Source organism: Podarcis erhardii, assembly GCF_964252035.2.
Source record: "Podarcis erhardii genome assembly, chromosome: 9".
Classification (NCBI taxonomy): domain Eukaryota; kingdom Metazoa; phylum Chordata; class Lepidosauria; order Squamata; family Lacertidae; genus Podarcis; species Podarcis erhardii.
Genome location: NC_138512.1, coordinates 51,523,294 through 51,543,021, shown reverse-complemented (window position 1 = coordinate 51,543,021; position 19,728 = coordinate 51,523,294). Strand labels below are relative to the sequence as shown.

Below are 19,728 nucleotides of genomic sequence, written 5' to 3'. Positions count from 1 at the left end.
AGTTACATACATTGGTAGGATTAACAGAAAACTTGTAAAAAATTGAACTATGGATAGTCAAATGATTTATAAAAATAGAGTTATGAAAGGGATGCAAAGGGGGAAATCACTGCATTAAGATGCTGCACTGGTTGGAGGGTATGCTAAGCAGCACGTCGGGGCTGCCATCGTCCTGGTGCGAGGAGTTCCAACGGCCCTTCCCCGCCCAAGAGAGGTGGGGGAGGGAAAGAGACTCTTGCCCACTCTGCCCGCGAGCCCAGCATGAGGCAGTTGTGGCGCTGCGGCGGCCACTGAAGCACCACTCTTCTGCAGATTCCCCTGGCAACACGGCAGAAGTCTTGCAAGAGAGGGGCTGCCTGCCCACCTGCTGCCACCCGTCTCCTCACAACGTGCCCCTGAGGGGGAAAAGGGAGAGACGGAGATGATGGCAGCTCGTGCGCGTGCTCTCTCTTGCGGCGGAGGACCCCGAGCCACTGCTTCGCTCCAAAGCCAGGCGAGCATGAAACCTGGGAAATTTAAGGGACATCATCAATAAGGGACAGCAGCGGGACACGGCACTGGGATAAGGGAGTTTCCCGCCAAATAAGGGACGGTTGAGAGCTATGGTGCAATGTGAGGGATGGAGTTGGGCAGGTGGTGGGTCGGGCTGCTGGAGGAGGAGAAGGTGGGGAGGGGGAGGTCGCGATGTCGCAGACATCTGCCACACCAAGCAGGTGCGGTTTTTAGAAGAGCGAACGCATGTTGTGGAGATGAGGAACATCGGGGGGGGGGGGGTAGTAATAATAATAATAAGAAGAAGAATAAGTAAAATTTTATTTATATCCTGCCCTCCCCTGCCAAAGCCGGGCTCAGAGTGGCTCACAAGAGTAAAAATAGCACAGTTTACATAAAATCACAGTCAATTAATTGAAATTCATTCTAAAATAAATTCAGAATCAAATTAATGGCAACCATTGGGCTAGAGTTCTGTGAAGTTTACAGAAGGAGGGGGTCAGACTGTGCCTTGGCCAAAGGCCTGGTGGAACAGCTCTGTCTTGCAGGCCCTGTGGAAAGATGTCAATTAAGAGAGGGGAAGTCTTGCAGTTCGTTATTGCCATCACTGCCCCCCCCCCTTCTCCAAGGCTGATAGCCAGGGGGTTGGAATTGGCCCACTGAGAAGAAAAGTTAGGATTCTTGGCTACTCCCTAGATCCGAGCCAAGTTTGCTGACGGGAAAGGCACAGAAGCGATGGGGCTGAGGAAAAGGCAAAGTTAGGAGTTTTGTGTGCATGTGACTGCCTCTTACAAGATTTTGGAACTGTCCCATTCCCAGCAGCGCACCTGGAAGTGGAATCTCGAAAGGGAGCCTTTGTGGTGGGTAACCTTTCCCAGACTCCTAATCATGTCTCCTTCTCCCACACACTGTTATGTTAACGGGCATCGATGTGTGACATAACAAAGCATCTGAATGTACTGAACAAGAGTCTTTGAGGAAAGATGCAGCGGTGAACCAGCTTTATTCATACATCAAAGCCTTTGGAACAAAGCTGCAACTTTTCCAAAGGCAATTGTCACAAACACAGCCCAATACCATACATTTTTCAGTGTTGCAGGAAATAATGAACAGTGTTCCACACAATAATATCAGTGTGCAAACAAGCAGGAATGCAGCAGACATCGCATCTCTGGCTGGGGAGTTTAAACGGCGCTTTCAGGATTTTGCTGCTATTGAAAAGGAGATCAGACTTTTCTCCTCTCCATTCTCTGTTCACCCCAATGATGCTCCAGTTCAGCTGCAGCTCGAGCTCATTGAGCTGCATTGTGACACTGAGTAAGGTCGTCACCAACAGCTCTCTTGTGAACTTTTACCGCCAACTGGATAAGAGCTGGTTTCAAGAGATTCGAACATTGGCTCAACATATTTGTGTGAGAAGATATTCTCTGCTATGAACTTTAACAATTTGCATTTAATTTTAATCATTCAAAGAACGTCAGGCAAAATGTTCGGCCCTCACGCATGTTCACTTCATCAAATCTGGCTCTTTGAAAAAAGTTTGGATGCCTCTGTACTAGAGGACCGCAGTTCCAGATTTGACTGATTTTCTTTTGTTCCCATTCCCTGCTTTAAACCAATTCCTCATCCCTGTAGTTCCAGGTTGTTTGCACCAATCCTCCATCCATCCATCCATCCCCTTCCCCTCAATGTGCTTGAGCATTCCTATTGACTACTGACATAGTATTAAGAATAAAATAAGAGTCAATAAAGTATGAATATTTTATTTAACAAGTACGCATCAGAGGCATTATTTAGAACAAATGTAACAAAATATCAGCCCTGCATAGTATCTTAAATTTTAAAAAATCATCTTCACCACATGAAAATGTATATTTTGACAGTTCACATTAGTTAGAAGTAAAAAAAAAAAATACTTCCTATTCTGAAAGCAAATATGCAAACTTACATAGGTATAGGTAATTTTAACGGCACTATTACTATTATAGCCGCATTTTTATCTTCACTATTAAACATTCAGTTGTCCATGCCATGGCTTGTTTCTTAAGAAAGCTGATAAATCAAGGGGTGTGATCCAGTGAAAATTAAGCACTTAAAAAGGTTAGTCCAAGTATCCATACTAGGAAGCAGCAGCACAATCCTATACGTGTCCACTCCAAAATAAGCTCCAGTGAGTTCAATGGAAGCATGTATAAGATTGCAATCTAAGGCCCGCTAAACGTGGGGGACTTGCTTCCAAGGAAACATGCACAGGATTGTGCTGTGTTGTTGTTTTTTTACATCAGTGTGAGAAGCGCATGCCACTGAAATCAATGGGAGTTCAGCGTGCTTTAATTTTAACTGGATCATATGCAAAGTACTTTCAAGTAATCTTTCACTGAGCTGGCTGTATTTTGGTTACTACATCTCCCATCAGCATGGTGGAGGACATATGCAGTACAATCCTAAACATGTTTACCTCCCTAGTAAACCGGTTTAGGATTGCAGCCCTAGTCTTCAGTGTTGTTTTTTCTTTGTTCAGTGCAAATGATACACATTTTATTGATAAAACTATTTGCAATGCAAGATTGTTTAGATACAATTGCACCTTATTAAATAAATGCAAAATATCCTTTATAATACACATTAAATAAACTGGGTTTTTTGCATGTAAATTCATAAAATCTTCTAAGACTGTATTTCAAATAAAGCTGTACATAAAGTTATTTAGTGCTAAAAATCTACAATACATTTTCAAGTATAAGTCACTCATAAATATTATTGCCAATACTTGTGCTGTGGTCAAAATCCAGGGATTTGAGATCATTCACATCTCGTTAAATTTGGGTTGAGTTTCTCACTGAGTTTATGGATGAGAATTGCCAACTCCTCTGTTGCTTGAGACTTGTCTTCAAGGAGTTCATAGCGAAGACTGGAAATATCTTGCTTAATTTCCTTAAGTTCACCTGTGTAATTAGTAAAAAGAAAGTTGTTGACACAGCTTACAAAGACCAAGCATTTGAAGTAGTACTGGATACTACCAGGCAGAGGGCCTTCTTGGTAGTGGCACCTGCCCTGTGGAACGCCCTCCCACCAGATGTCAAAGATAAAAACAACTACCAGACTTTCAGAAGACATCTTAAGGCAGACCTGTTTAGGGAAGCTTTTAATGTTTAACAGACCATTGTATTTTAATATTTTGTTGGAAGCCACCCAGAGTGGCTGGGGAAACCCTGCCAGATGCGCAGGGAATAAATAATAAATTATTAAAATATTATTATTACTTAGGTCCTGCTTGCAGGCTTACAATAGGCATCTGGTTGGCAACTGACAACAGGATGCTGGAATAGATATCCCACTGCCCTGATCCATCAGACTCTTCTTATATTGTTATGTTTTAAACCTATGCTGATGAATTATATAAGGAGGTGCTTTACATAAGCAATTCCATTATGACTAAAGAAGTGTGCATGCACATGAAAGCTTATACCAGAACAAACTAAGTTGGTCTGTAAGGTGCTACTGGACAATTTATTATTATTATCTATTTTTGTTTCCATTATGACTGCAAGCTTTACTGAACTATTAAGTTAGATTACTTAAAGCTTTTACTGTATTCTTCTTTGAACTGGTCGGGCTGATAATAAGCAATGATGTGTCCTCTACCTGTTTGATTATTTAACTGCATTTTGAACACAGGACACAATCTAGCCAAAGTTAATCACTTTTACATTGCTATTAATTTCAGTGGTTGAAATTAATGCTTTACATCCCCCCCGCCCCCGAAATGCTTGATGCTCCCATTTTGATCTAATGGAACTTATTGGTGTTTAGCTTTGGCGAGATCCACATGAAAAATGCATTATCAAATGGAGTACCCCTGCTATAATAATTTATTATTCAAACTTCTGACTGTTAAATACACTGGGTTGGATCCAGACTTTGTCATGCTTAGCATACACCACCTATTGAAACCAACATCAGCTCTGAGAAGTATGACATTTGAGAAAAAGATGAGGAATCTGAAGGTTGCGCAAAGGGAAGAATTAATAGCAAAATTCAAAAGTATCCATTCCAATCAGTCCTCAATATATATAACAGTAGACTAACAAGACATTAGAAACTGGATTGAAATAAATGTAACTGGGTCATTTTAAAGGACCGCAATTCACTTTTCTGTGTATGTGGTCTTCATGTGATGTGTGGAAGAAATAAGCTTCAACAAAAATCTAAGTATGCTTTTATTCTCTTGACGGTCTAAGATGCAACTCTCATGCTTCTAAGCCAAAAATGACATATAGCATTCATTGTATTTCCCATACTCTTACAAACACTTCATATCTTACAGCAGCAAAGCAACATCCTTGAGGTATTAAGGTCACATATTTTTTCTTAGCTAATTTTAGAAGAGAATTCAGCTCACGTGGATATGTTTTTAAAGGTCACTACCACTGGTATTTGGGGTTTTAAGTATTTTTAGCTGTTTTGTCTTAAACTACTTTATTTTGTCCAATTCAAAAATAAAGCAGTTCAGAGTTTACAGCTCTACAGAATTAGTTTATAGCATTCACATGCAACTATTCATCTTCACATTTGTTGACAGAAGTTTAATTTAGCTCAAGAGATTTTACAGGGAAAACGTGTGCATGTCCCCTACAATAAGCTGACAAATAAAAAGAACCCCTGGGATTGCTTCCTCCATACAGATTTTCATGAATTTGGACTGAGGCAGGTTCATGATTTTAAATATTTATCTCTCTTTCGCATTCTCCAGATCTCTGGAGGGTAAGTTGGCTGCTGAAGGGTTTTTCTGCAGATCGAAACCTTCACTCAAAGTATTAATCCCCCATCACTTTATCTTTCATAACTAAAGACTCTAACCTATTCCAGTTTGGAATAGGAGATGGCTATCGGCAAAGCCTTCTTAAGCTTCAGACAGATTACTTCACCTGTGCCATTTAAATAGCTTCTGAGCCTCTCTCCTATTAGGAGTGCACATTTATGAAAGGCAGAAAGGCAATTTTAAGTATGCCTGTATTAAGTTTTTAAATCAGCCAGGGGCCACATATGTACAAAATTGGATTTTCAATCATATTTCAGGTTTCCTGAGGGTTTGTTTTTTTTTTAATGTCATCTGTGAATCAATGCATTCTATTTTAAGTGCATTTCTTAGTCTCCAATCTGCCTTTTCCCCATAGTACACATTTGGGAATTACTTTTTGAAAGCTATTAACATCCTCCCTGTAAGAAAATGTGAGAGGAAAGTATTTTCAGTTCCACCAGTGCAGGTTTCCTTCAAAGTCTCCCCTTCTCTGCTAGCTATTTACTTACTTTTTAAAACCTTTAAATCAGATAAGGAAACTGTAGCACTCTAGGTGTTGTGGGACTTCAGTTCCCATCAGCCAAAGCCAGCCTGGCCCATGGTCAGGGTTAACTGGAGTTGGAATCCAACAACATCGAAAGGGCCACAGGTTCCCCATCCATGAATCTTTTCATGTGTTTTCTGTGTTGAGTCTGAAGAAGCTCACTTATTTTTCCAAATGTCATAAGGTTCATTATAATAACATTTTGGGGGCAGGGGATGGGGAGCAGCATTGTCTGTAAATAATCCATACCACTGGTGGGCTACTTCTAGCCCACAGCCTAGTAAGGCACTCCAGGCCATTTTGGGCAAAGTACAGCCACTTTCCTGTATCCTGACATCATACACGAATTCAGTGCAACAGATGGCTAACATGACACATATTTTGAAATGCCTGCTTTTAACTTGACAATTTTAATGTTTTACTTTATATTTTTGCAAACCACTTAGAGCTTTGTTTACCATCCAGCGATATATAAAATTTGCTGAATGAATTTTAAAAAGTGAATAAATGACACCTGCTTCAGCAGAGAGTTTATTTAAGTTTCTGGTGAACCAAGAATTAGCCTCACCTCAAAAAAATAAAAGGCAATATGTTTCTACAGTTGCTGTGTGACTTGCTCCCAATTTCTGCTAAAACATCTGGTAGTAACTATAGTTGTAGTTGTGGTATAGGTAGTGCTTTTTGTGTGTGTAATGGCAAAGGTGCCCAGTACTCATATCTTGATAAAAGTGCTGTGGGCGGCAAAATAAGAGGTGATGATAGTCTATAAAAGGCACTAAGTGTACCAGTTACTGCACTATGATCTGACTCAGTAGTTACATTTTTGGGACAGCATTCAGAGTCTTCCTACTGTACAAGTATATTAAGAAGTCGGCAGTAGCTCTTACCCTCATTGACTTCATCATTTTCCTTGTCTACTTGTGCTTTCAGAACATAACGTTTTATAAGTCTCTTCATGATTTGCTATTGGAGAAAAACAACAACACCACAACTGTTTATCATTTCACGATGCTTTGAATGTCATAAAGGTAACAGTACAATCAATTCTTTCTCACACATACAACTCACAGAGCTACACAGACTGGAAGGGATCCCAACCCTACAAGAAGCCACACAGAGCCATTTAATTCCCCTCTCCTGCCCCAACTAGACATGGATAGTACCAGATATAATACAGCACCACATGCCTGGCTGTTTCACTAAATAGAAGGGCCCTGAATATCTCTCATACACTTATTTCTCACTGAAAATATGTAATAACAAACCTTGCAACCTTTGGGCTCCCTCTCAGGGCTGCAACCCCTGTTCACCACAAGGTGTCAGCAAAGATTGCACATCGAATCCCACCTTTTTAATTGTGAGGTGGGGCATTTTGTGCGGGAATGACTTCTTCAAGTCAAACCACTCCTTCAAACACAGTGCCCCTGTGCCAAGAGCCAAAGCGGCTGGACTGAGAAACAAGAGGAAGGTTATCACCATGAACAAGCATAGAGAAGGGGACAGTATACGCTGACTGTGACAAAACACTTCCTGTTCAATTGTGTTTTGGCACCGTGTCTGGGACTTTGCAAGACAAGGGTTATGTAACTGCAATTTGATTACTCTGGAAAAGCCAGGCAAGGAGGTTTTGTAGTGGCCCTGGGTTTTTAAACTATTATTATTATCTACCTCATCCATTAGAGTTAATGGTTTGTAGTAAAAGGATAAGGCGTCGAGAACTAGGGCAGATGCAGGGCTCCTCCTGATGAGTGTGTTTCAGCTTGTAAATTGGTTATGTTTTAGGCGGCAATTTTGTTGTTTATTTGTTTATTTATTACATATATAGGTCACCTTTCCTTCAAGGAGCTCAAGGTGAATGGGCATAGTTCTCCTCCCCCATTTTATCCTTACAAGTACCTTGTGAGGTAGGCTAGGCTGAGAGGCATTGACTGGCCCAAAGTCACCCAGTGAGTTTCATGGCTGTGTGGAGAGTGAAACTCTGGTCTCCCAGCTCTTAGTGCCACACTCTTAACCACCATACCACACTGGCTCCCTATTTTTATCTTATTTAATACTGTATTTATTGTATGTGAGCCTTGTGCACTTTGGTTAGAAAGTCAGCCTATGAATTTATTAAGACAGATGTTTTCAACCTTTTTGAGTCCATGGCTCCCCTGACCAACTACATTATTTCTGTGGCACCCCTATGGGGCTCAGGAGCCAAGTTATGCCACCTATGGCCTGCAGAGCTGGCAACCCCTCGCACCTTTTTGAACACCGTCCCTTGGGAAGTGTTCCCTCAGATTCCTCTCCTCTCCCCTCTCTTTGGGAGTCCTCCGGTCAGCTGCTACCCCTGATCTCAGAGCTGTGCCCCCTGCCCCAAAGAGAGGTACCTCCTCACACTGCCCCACAGGGGCCTGAGACATGTCTGTCAATTCCCATCAGCAAGGGCTGGTGGACTGGCTGACAGGCTGGGCTCCCTCGCCTGCTGGCATGCTTACTCCAAGGCCATTTCAGCTCCTAGCACCAGCATCCCCTGGCCAGCCCCAGAGGCACCATTCGCCTAGCAGGCATGGCCAAACTTGGCCATCCAGCTGTTTTGGGACTACAACTCCCATCATTCCTAGCTAACAGGACCAGTGGTCAGGGATGATGGGAATTGTAGTCCCAAAACAGCTAGAGAGCCAAGTTTGGGGGTTTAGTAGCCAATGCTGCTGCAACAAACAGCTTTGCAAGCCTTTGGGAGGCAGAGACACAAGAGGGCATCAGAGGAGAGAGGGAAGAAAAGAGGGACAGAGGCCAGTGTTGCCCGCAGCACCCCTGACCATCATTCAAGGCACCCCAGGGTGCCACGGCACACTGGTTGAAAACCACTGCATTAAGAGATCATAAGTGCCAAAAGAAGTTCCAAAAAAAGTACGTGCATACACCCCAAAAGGAGCTTAATCTCCCCAAACAGCCCAACAATGGCTGAGAGTGAGCCATAGAACACTGCCTCCTCTCAATAAATTAAATAATAAATAAGTCCCAGTATAGGGGCCAATGCAGCTAGGTCTGTACAGAGATCTTCATGGTGTTGTTGTTTCCACCTCTTTCTGGCTTCATTTGTAACCCTTTTGTCCACTGGACAAAAAACAGCAAACAAAAATGTGCTCACATCACATGCTATTTCTGTGAGTGGGGAGAAATTATATTTTTTTCCAGGACTGCTGTCAGGAATTGTCAAGCTGGGCCAGTATTCATACTCCCCTCCCTTGTACGCAATCATAGCAGTCACTGAAGAGCTGGTCTGCATTTCCAATTCAGAAAATAAAAATCCCATGTATTCTATGGCTCAAGGTCAGACTTATGTCAACAGGAGAGAGAAAGGGAGAGGGAGAGAGAGAAGGGCATGGGAAAAAATCTTTCATATCACTGTATCTGAATAATATGCTTGTGTTTGTTTATGCAGATTGGTATTTAAATTATTCATGTTCCATCACTCTCCTGGATGCTTTCAATATGGTCTATCTTGCATTCTGACCTTTTGTTAGAACAGTGTTCTGTAAGCTTAGCATTCAACACAACTGGTGCTTTAAAATGATGTTGATGAATCTGTTCTTTCAGCGCTATAACTCGTTTTTCTTTGAACCCGCAGGCCTGGACTTTGAGAAAGACAGTCAAAAGCACATCCTATGCCTTAACCTTTTCAGCCTTCTGTGCCAGCTTTTGATCAGCCAAATCTAAGGTTTTACAACTGAAATTGTTCCATTCTCCATTTAATAATACAAATTGGGCTTGCAACACGATGTTGCAGCATACATAGTGTTTCTGTTTAGAATTCCAGTCACATAGCATGCCCCTTTTCCAGAACACACCATTCTATTCCTCACCCCCTGATTTTCCAGGGTCCACCACCACCAGTAGTCAAGGGTTTGGCAGCCTCTGAGCATTATCTGTTCTCACTAAGTTAAAAAAAATCAATGTTTTCCTGCTACCCTTAGGGCTCCCCCCCAAAAAAGCTGTTACACTGCTCCAAATGTTTATGTTCTCCCAAGCCCTCTTGTATATGGGTGGTTGGTGTATTGGCCACACACTTGGAGAATCTGAAATTTTGATGGTTCTAAAGGTTTTTTCATAATGCAGATATACAAAATGCACTTACTCGTGAATTAGGTCAATTAATTAAAATGAACCATTCAATTAATTAACTGAATATTCCTGAGTGAAATCACAGTGGGCTACAGTCCAGGGGTATGCAGCTTATCAGCAATAAATTTGCTGGCACATTTCTCAGCATTTTCTCCCAGCAGTTTCTGCCACACAACCTCGAAACTCACCCAAGTTTTAATAAGTCATTTGGGGGTTTGGCATCAGAGCAGTAAAAATAGCGGCAAGCAGGAAAACGATTCCTTTCTGCAAGCTCTGTGCTAAGCGATTAACAGATCTGTCACAAAATATTTGTTTGTGAATTGGCAGTCCAACTTCAGAGCTGCATGGAAACTTGTAATTTATTTAGATAATCATGGCTGCATGTACTGCCCAGCTAACCACTCACCTGATAGCGTGTTGGCTGATTGAGAATGCTATTAAAGCTGTGTGATTCAAAAACCCTCGAGTTGGATTGAGAAAAGAGATTGAGCTAGGAAAGAATAAATCTAAAATCAGAATATTTTCCATGGAATTTGCAACTGTAATCTGGCATTGCTTTATTACTAACTGATTACAGAAATGTATATTTTTCAGCAAAAACATTCTGAAAGGAGCAAGCCAAGCTGTGATTCCACAAACTACTTGTGCATGTATTTATTCTCAACTTCAAGGATGTGCTCAGATAAGAATATGTATTTTACCTATTCTCTGAACTGGAATCAAGTATGGAAGACAAATTCAACATTCCACACACTTAAAGACTAGCTTGCACTGGCTAGTAGCTCCCCAAGCGCTGAGCTTGTGGCCAGGCTAAAGAAGATTCGAGAAGTAAAATATTATAACGTACTAATTTAAGATTAGCATCGTATTAAAATAAACAACAGTGCAAGGAATACCAACAAAACTGAAACAGAGAGAAGGAGCTTGTTATTCACTGTTAATCTCTCCTATGCTTCAGCTGCTTAATCGTTTAAAGTGATATGTATGTGTGTGTGCGCGCACGTGCACACGCGCGCACACACACCCCAGGCCAGGCCAGCCCATTTCACAGCCTGAGGCGAAACCAGAAGTTTCTGCCACTGCCCCCTGCCAAAGCCTCGCATACCAGGGTCATGTGACAGCAGGGACAGTGCGCTAGCAGGGGTGCTACTCTGCAGAATTTCAGTGCCCAAGGCGGGCCAACTCTGATACACATGCATCCCTATAGACTATTCCAGAGACTGGAAATCTGGTTTTGCCAGAAATTAACCCTGGAAAGAAAAGGTATGTTACAACTGAATGAGAGAGGATGCTTTCAATAGCCCCCCCAAACGTAACACACTCGCAATAGCAAGGTCTGATTCTGCTAACTCACCCAATAATGCCACAGGGATTGCATGACAAAAGGGGCTTGCTGAAAAGGGGAAAGGGAAAAGGCCTTATTTGTTTGCAGTGCCCCATATACATCTGTTTTCTTGTGGGGTACAATCAGTTTTCCATGATATAGCTTACAATTCAGCTCTCACCAGCCATCTCCCTCACATGAGACATTTATTTCTCTATGTGAGATTGGATGTAGACATACTTTGGTTATTTTCGTTATTCCATATTTTGGTTCTTTCCCTACTATGTGGAAGACCAGAGGTGGGGAACCTGTGGCCCTCTGGATGTTACTATACTCCAATGCCCATCAGCCCCAGTCAGCGTGGCTAATTATCAAGGATGATGGGAGCTGTAGTTCAACAACATCTGGAGGGCCTTCCATGGGAAAGACCCTAGAATGTGATCAGCAATGCATACTTCATCAGTGCAAACCATTACTTAGGGTTCTAGAAATAGCAAAAGCTTAAAAAATAATGTTCCATGAAACAGAGTGAGTCTGATTTGCACTTACCCTGGATTTTGAGTTGCCTATTCCCAGTTCCATATCCTTCTGCAGTCTTTTCCGCCTGCACTTAAATAACTTAATGATCCTTATAAAGAAATAAACAAAAGACTTGGGACTTGGGACAAGACTGAATGGAGGCGGCAGGGTTTTCCCATCATCAAAGTACGATAACCAGAGCTTAGAGCGAGCAAATTTCCACTCCACATCACTGTCATCCTACGTTGGGAACAAAGACATGTCCATTCATTTATTTTTGAATAGTCTTACTCGACTGCACATTATTTTTACCCCACTTTTCTGTGCAGGGACACACAAAGTGCCTTACTGGATAAAAACATGAATAACAAGCAAGCAATTTCAATTATTAAAAAGATGAGAAGAGAAGAGGCAAGAAACAGAAACATCAGTGAATAACTAGTAGGAAGAAGGAAGAACAAAGGACTACACTCTCTGCTCTGTCTCCTGGGTAAAACAAGGTTTACCGAGAAGCATGAGTGTGATCACACCACACTCTGATCTTCAGGATTACAGAGTCCTCCTCTTTCTTTACCAAAATCCCTCAAGCCATACTTGTTCTCCAGTGACTTATATGAAGTATCCTGCAAGGAAGTGGCAGGGTTTAGGCATATCCAGTGGTGCTCACACTTCAGGTGTTCTCTGGTAATGTTCAGTAAATGTTCTGCGGTGGGAGGAAGTTCTGCAGGATCTAGCACCGTAGCTCTACACACACATCATCCTTGTTCTGAACACCCTCCACAAGTTGGAGTGCAATCTTCTGAAGTATGGAGTCTCCTGGTTATGTGCTGCTACTGCTGGCATTAAATATTCACTTTTGTTTTGTCAAAAGTTCACCTTTCCCCAATTCTCTCCGTCTCATCATCAACATCTTTACCCAGATGTACTGAATAAAATGAGACTTACTTCCCAATAAGCATGCTTAGGATTCCAACCTGTTTCCTCCCCCCCACACTATATTCTATTATTCCCAAGTCCTTGAATCTCGTCGTCTTCTTTTCAGTACTCTTGGGACAAAACAAGAGTATGGCTGATATCCAAAGAGTGACTTACGTACTTCCACAAATTTAGCCATGCCTAGTAGGATTTTTTAAAAAACAACAACAACAACAACAACAACAACAGAAGCCCCATGCCAGAACACAAATTTCTTGGGGAGATTCTTTCAGCCTGAAACTCTATTGCTTTGAATAGAAACCCACAGTCATTCAAGAGCTGGATAATGCAATACAGTGAGATATAATTCTAAGTAATAAAAATAAACGTATTAACAATGCAGAATTATTTGGACGTGTTCCCCACAGCTAAACTGAAGAAATGGTCTGAGGAGGTTCAACACTGTAAAATACCATTGTTTGCAAGATATGTAGTGTCAGTGTTGTATCAATAAGAGTGTTGGGCCAGAACTGTGGGGACTGGGGTTCAAATCCCCATTAAGCCACGATGCTCACTGGATCATAATGAGCCAATCACTCTCTCTCAGCCTAACCTGCTTCACAGAGTTGTGAGGATAAAATGCAGAGGAGGAGAAACATGTACAGGGCAATAAATACCTTAGAAGAAGAGTGGGATAAAAATCTAATCAATAAAATTAAAAAGAAAGAAATCAATTAGTCTGAAAACATACTGAACTTTCTTCAAATTTCCCAGGATACATAACATTCTTAATTATTCGGGATACTAAAAAATAACACTACAGATCTGGAAGTTTCTCTTGAGAACCAAGATTAGTGGAGTTATTTGCCAAGCATGCCTACATCTTATTTACATGTAAAATATACTATTTCAACTGCACTGTGTTTAGAACATAAACATCCAGGATGATATGATTCAATTTTTTAAAGATGTGTTTTGCAGTCCTGCTGAATAAGGCGCTTTCTGGAATAAAAAATGTGGCTATCAGTAATTGATTAAGTAACGCACATTAGCCCTCTTTGAAAACCTGACACCCTGCAGATGTTAAGTACAGCCTTGGCTGTTTTAGAATAAACACCTACGTATTTCTAATATGCACCTAGGATTAGAAGCAAGTTTTAAATATGGTAAGCATAAAAAGATGCTTAGGTTACACACTGAATAATTAATATTTGGAAATGCAGTTTAGTCATCATAACACACTCCCAGAATGCATTTTCACCAACTCTCACCAGATAGTAACCTTTTTAAATAGGGGAGGAGGGGAACTGGCAAAAATTGTCTCACACCCCTTTTCGTTAGCAAGACTCTGCTTTTAAGAGATCCTTCTGTTCACAGAAATGCATGTTTTTATCCAGCCTAGTATACATGGATATATCTTCAAACTGAAATTGATACTTCCTGGATCTTAACAAGTAAGCTATCTACAAAAGCTTATATTACAATAAATCATGGTTTTAAAGACCCTTTAGTATTTGTTTTCATATTAATGTAATCAGCAGCACCACAGAGTCCTGTTGACACAGCAAAGATGACTGTGTGGATAGAATGTGACATAATTATTTATCAGAATCACAAAATTAATTATGTGAGGTGGAGGGGGTGTCTATGTTGTTACAGTAAATCTCCTATTTCCCAGTACTCAGGTCATAATAATTATGCAAATCAGGCACATTTGTATTTATTCAATTTTGGAAAACATGTTATGCTTACAGAGAATTTGAAAATCTAGCCTTTGCTCTCACCCATCAGGGCTTCTCCTATGTTCTTATTAACACAAAGATGATGTATAATTATAATTTATGGTTTTAATTTTCACTTGTAAACCTCCCAAAGGATTTTTTTGTGATGGGGCCGTATCTAAACGCTGGGAATAAATATGTACAGAAATGGAGTGTGAAGTTATCACACTATTAATTTTTATATGAGGGGCCTGCAGTCACAAGAGCAGCCAATCAGAATCATTCATCATGACACTGGCCTGTCTAGTCCAGCATCTTGTTCTCACAGTGAACAATTTGATGCCTACAGGAAGCCTGCAGGCAAGACCCAAACACAAGATGACTCTCCCCCATTGAAATATCCAACAACTGGTATTCATAAGCAGGTAAAAAAAGGTAAAGAACCCCTGGATGGTTACATCCAGTCAAAGGCGACTATGAGGTTGCAGTGCTCATCTTGCCTTCTGGCCGAGGGAGCCGGCGTTTATCCACAGACAGCCTTCCGGGTCATGTGGCCAGCATGACTAAACTGCTTCTGGCACAATGGAACACCATGATGGAAACCAGAGAGCACGGAAACGCTGTTTACCTCCCCCCCCCGGAGCGGTACCTATTTATCTAATTGTACTGGTGTGCTTTCGAACTGCTAGGTTGGCAGAAGCTGGGACAGAACAACGGGAGCTCACTCTGTTGCAGGGATTCGAACCGCCAAGCTTCTGATCAGCAAGCCCAAGAAGCACCATGGCTTAGACCACTGAGTATGTATGTATGTATGTATGTATGTATGTATGTATGTTTGTATTCATAAGCACACAGTTTCTGACTATCATGCCTAGTAGCCATTGACAGCATTATCTTTATTTTTACAACACTTTATAGGTAGGGAGTGACAGTAGCTGAAGGGAGGAAGAGGAAATGGGAAACCTTTCCTTCCATGAACTTTCTTAAGTTAACATACCTTAGGGTCTAAGCCAGGCATAGGCAACCTTCAGCCCTCCAGATGTTTTGGCCTACAACTCCCACTATCCCTAGCTAGCAGGACCTGTGGTCAGGGATGATGGGAATTGTAGTCCAAAATATCTGGAGGACCAAAGGTTGCCTATGCCTGGTCTAAGCAGTTATGGTAAGCTGAGAAACAGTATATACAGAACAAATCTTTGCAGGAGGGGTGGGCAAAATAAAGCAGAAAAGTACTCACCTCAATTTCTTGATAGGAGCTGTTGATCATGGCAATCAGCATGTTGAGTAAAACCACAACCATCGTTACGTTGTATATTCCATACAACACGTAGCCAATATTCTCAATGAATTTGTGGTCATATTTGAGGACAACTGACGTGACCTCTGATAAGCCAAAAATTGACCAAAATAAGGTCTTAAAGCTTTCTTCAACTCTGTATGAAAAAATATGGTACGTTAATGAATTCAAATATAAATACTTGTAAATTATTTTGTTTCAAAGTAGATGATTCAAAGATCCTAGTGCAGACATTTAATCAAAACAAGATGCTCGCAACATAAAATGTTTTCAGATAACTTGATTCCCCTGTGGCTTTTTTGCATATGCCAATTATGTTTGCGGCTGGTGAGCTGTATTAACAGAATTAAGTTTGACAGGGGAAAGTGGTAGTGTATTGCCATTTTTTATATCCTTGTACACCAAGATGCTGCCTTACAACTTTGATTAGATACTTGTTTAATAAAGTAAATGGCATCATCTCTAGAACTCCCTGCAAACTGTGCAAAAATTAAATGAAATATAGTGCAGAGGCATAGCTCAACTTGTCACAACAGACTTGCACTTATATATAAAAGCACCAAATGTACATGTGTGTGCATGCACAGCTAATTCAGCATAGCACAGAGTTGTTCTTATAACAATTGCTTGCTTTTATGAAAAATACATGATTATTATATGTCACTGCGTATTATAGCATGCACAGTGGACACACATGTGCAATATTACATGCCCCAACTATAAATGCATTAGTCCATGAATGGTGTAGATTTAGCTTTCCCCCCTTTTTTTTGCAGGAAGAAATCCAATTATTATATGAGTGACTGTATGGTATACCATTCTCAATCTACTGTGTATTCATACAAATCTTCAATATCACATGCCCTGTAAGCTTCATTTTTTAAAAAAAAAACCATAAGAATGTTAAATAGTTTGTCTAACTACATAATGCACCTGGTTATACTTATATAATAACTGCAACTCAAATATATTCAGTAACATTTACTCTCAGGATAGGCAGTTATGGATAGTAGGGGACAGAGGAGAAGCTAGAATCAGCTGAATCCGTCCAAATGAACTGAGTGACAAGTTATTGTGATGGACATGCATGTGTAAACTAACTTGTACTGTAAACTTCCAGCAGCCTCCACCACAAAGAGGATACAAAACTTTTGTCCTTTTTTTCATAAGCTTTACTTACGTCGTAAATGCTGCGTTTACTTTGGCTCCAAGGTAATAGGAGTACAATATGAACATCCCAATCATAAAGGCAAGGAATACCATAATAAAAAGGACCATAAACTTGAAAATGTCTTTTACGGTTCTTCCAAGGGAAATCTGCAATGGGCCAAAACTCTCATTCGCAGGCAGGATATAAGCTATTCGAGAGAAGCTAAGCACAACAGCTATTGCATAAAGACCTTCTGATATAATCTGCGGATCAGATGGAAGCCATTTATCTCGAGCTGAAAGAAAGAGACATAAACGAGAAACTGTTGCTTTACGTGTATTTTTTTATTGCTTGTTAAAAAAATAAAATATCTGGCCGTTCTATATTCATATATCTTGATAAAGATACATATTTATAGCGCCGAATAGATATTTTTGAGTAATTCGAATTCACCACGACCTTGTAAGAGAAGTTGATTTGGAGGAATTAATTAATGACTTTGTGATGAAAAAGGCCAGAAAGCTTTAAAGTGATTTGATTTACTTATAAATGTTTGTAGCCCTTCAAAACTTCAACAGAATAATATCTTTATTTGGATTTATTTATTTATTAAAAGTTGCAAAACAGACACCAAGCTTTGTAAGGCTCTTCTTCAAGCTGGATGTTATGTTAAGACAAAAATAGGAAAAAAGGAGATAGTTGTTTGAGGGCATGATAGAAGAGATCCAACGGGGGGAGATCAATGTATTAAATGTAATTGCAGAAGAAAAATCAAAACTTTTCTTTCATGATTTGTAAGGAGTAGCATCTTCAGGAGGAGGCTTGTTTTATAAGTTTGTACTGGGCTCAAAAAAGTAAAGGTAAAGGTAAAAGGTCAGGGACCCCTGGACGGTTAAGTCCAGTCAAAGGCGATTATGGGGTTGTGGTGCTCATCTCGCTTCAGGCCGAGGGAGCCAGAGTTTGTCCACAGACAGCTTTCCAAGTCATGTGTCCAGCATGACCAGACTGCTTCTGGTGCAATGAAACACCGTGTCGGAGGCCAGAGCACACGGAAACACCATTTACCTTCCCACTGCAGCAGTGCCTATTTATCGTGCTTTTGAACTGCTAGGTCGGCAGGAGCTGGGACAGAGCAACAGGAGCTCACTCCATCACGGGGATTCAAACCACCGACCATCCGATCGGCAAGCCCAAGAGGCTCAGTGGTTTAGACCACAGCGCCACCTGCGTCCCAAGTATGCTTGGGTGGTTATATGAGGTTACAGGTGCAACTCACCCGGTGGGGCAGAGCTGCAACAAGAGCATCCTGGCAGCAGAATTGCTATTACTTACTGGGAGGGTCAATGTGGGGTCTGTGGGGCTGCACCAGTAGACCCAATCTACCCTGTCCCTCCCAGTAAGTAATAGCAATGCCGCTGCCAGGATGATCTTGTTACAGCTGTGCTCCACTGAGTGAGCATCTCCTGTGATAATCCTCATGCTATTCCTTTAAAAAGATGCTAGCCATTTAAATATACTAGAGACACGGAAACATTTCTTTGACTTGCCGTAAGTAAAATATTCTATGTTTGGTGGAAGTGTGACTTCAGAGAGGTCAGGCTCTTGAATGAAGTTGTCCACATACTGCTGTGCTTTTGTCGCCTGCAGAAAGGCCAGCAGCCTTGCTGTGAAAGCGGCAATGAAAATAGACAACATCCCAAAATCCAGAACGTTCCACAGCTGCAAAATATATTCTCGGGGTCCTTCTGTCCAAAGCTCCTTGCACTCGGACCACATCATGCCTAAAAACCAGAAAAACAATAAAAACATAGTGAAGACTGCTACACCCTGACTTGGAGCAAGCCGCTGCTCTGCAAGACTGACTTCTGAACAGACATACATAGAATTGTACAAGTGAAAATGGTTTAGGTTTTTCTTAGCTGCTTTACACAAGGCATGTCATACTTGAAAGACACTTCCATGTGGAAAACTGCAAGGATCTCACCTGTCACACCAGATTTATGTATAGGGTCATAGGTCCATTCTGCAATATTACTGGTGTAACAGACCTCATGAAATGTTAGCACGAGGTGGAATACAAGCAAGACATATAAATCTGCATATCTAACCCAAACTCACACTCAGATTATCTGAGCTCTTATCCTGATTACCAGACTTAGGTTAGTCCTGCAGGAAAGTGAGGTAGGTAATCTTCAGCAGCTGCTTGGCGGAAGTATTCCAGCCTCCCTCCTGAGCACTACCTGTAAAAGTAACACTTCCCTATTCTCACCTTTCTCACCTGCAGAAGAGAAACTGCTGCTCAGCATTGATTGATTTATTCCATTCATTCATCTAACCTGGGAGCAGGCGGGTCACCTTAAGGTGACAGGGAGAAAAGGAAAGAGAAAGTATATGTGGGGTGGGGTGTGGGGGGGTGGGTGTGTATGCACACTCATATGTCTAATGGAAGATTCAGGTGCTCTGAAATTTTCTGGCATTCTATTGTGCTAAGGGAACAGACCTCCACAATTTTAGATAGGATGTTAATTTTATATGAACTTGAAGAGGATGTTAATGAAGTTGAAAAGGCATACAGGTACAGGGTAGTATTCGAATAAGACATATGCAGAATAAGACTACTGGAGCAACATACAATAGACTCATTGAAATCAACAGATTTGTCTAACACCAGTTTATTTTAACGGCTGTACTCTGAATTTGACTTGGTTACAGCCCACAACTTTAAAATTATTTTTAGTAAAGATAAAGGGACCCCTGACCATTAGGTCCAGTCCTGACTGACTCTGGGGTTGCAGCGCTCATCGCGCTTTATTGGCCGAGGGAGCCGGCATACAACTTCCAGGTCATGTGGCCAG

At 41.2% G+C, this 19,728-nt stretch overlaps 1 protein-coding gene and 1 long non-coding RNA gene across 2 annotated transcripts in view; one reads left to right on the top strand and one right to left on the bottom strand.

The window, feature by feature from the left end:
- Positions 1–2,239: 2,239 nt before the first annotated feature.
- Positions 2,240–19,728, bottom strand: part of TRPC3 (transient receptor potential cation channel subfamily C member 3) — a 58,556-nt gene continuing 41,067 nt past the window's right edge. The window contains exons 6-12 of the mRNA XM_081876737.1: positions 18,421–18,654; positions 16,904–17,168; positions 15,664–15,859; positions 11,821–12,030; positions 10,354–10,437; positions 6,725–6,800; positions 2,240–3,437 (exon numbers count right to left, since the gene is read on the bottom strand). Of these exons, the coding sequence (XP_081732863.1) occupies positions 3,295–3,437; positions 6,725–6,800; positions 10,354–10,437; positions 11,821–12,030; positions 15,664–15,859; positions 16,904–17,168; positions 18,421–18,654 (1,208 nt within the window). The 3' untranslated portion in view covers positions 2,240–3,294. The remainder of the gene's footprint in view (positions 3,438–6,724; positions 6,801–10,353; positions 10,438–11,820; positions 12,031–15,663; positions 15,860–16,903; positions 17,169–18,420; positions 18,655–19,728) is intronic.
- On the top strand, positions 6,785–9,604 carry LOC309350501. Its single transcript, XR_014160442.1, has 2 exons — positions 6,785–6,865; positions 9,454–9,604. It is a non-coding gene; the product is annotated as an uncharacterized lncRNA (long non-coding RNA).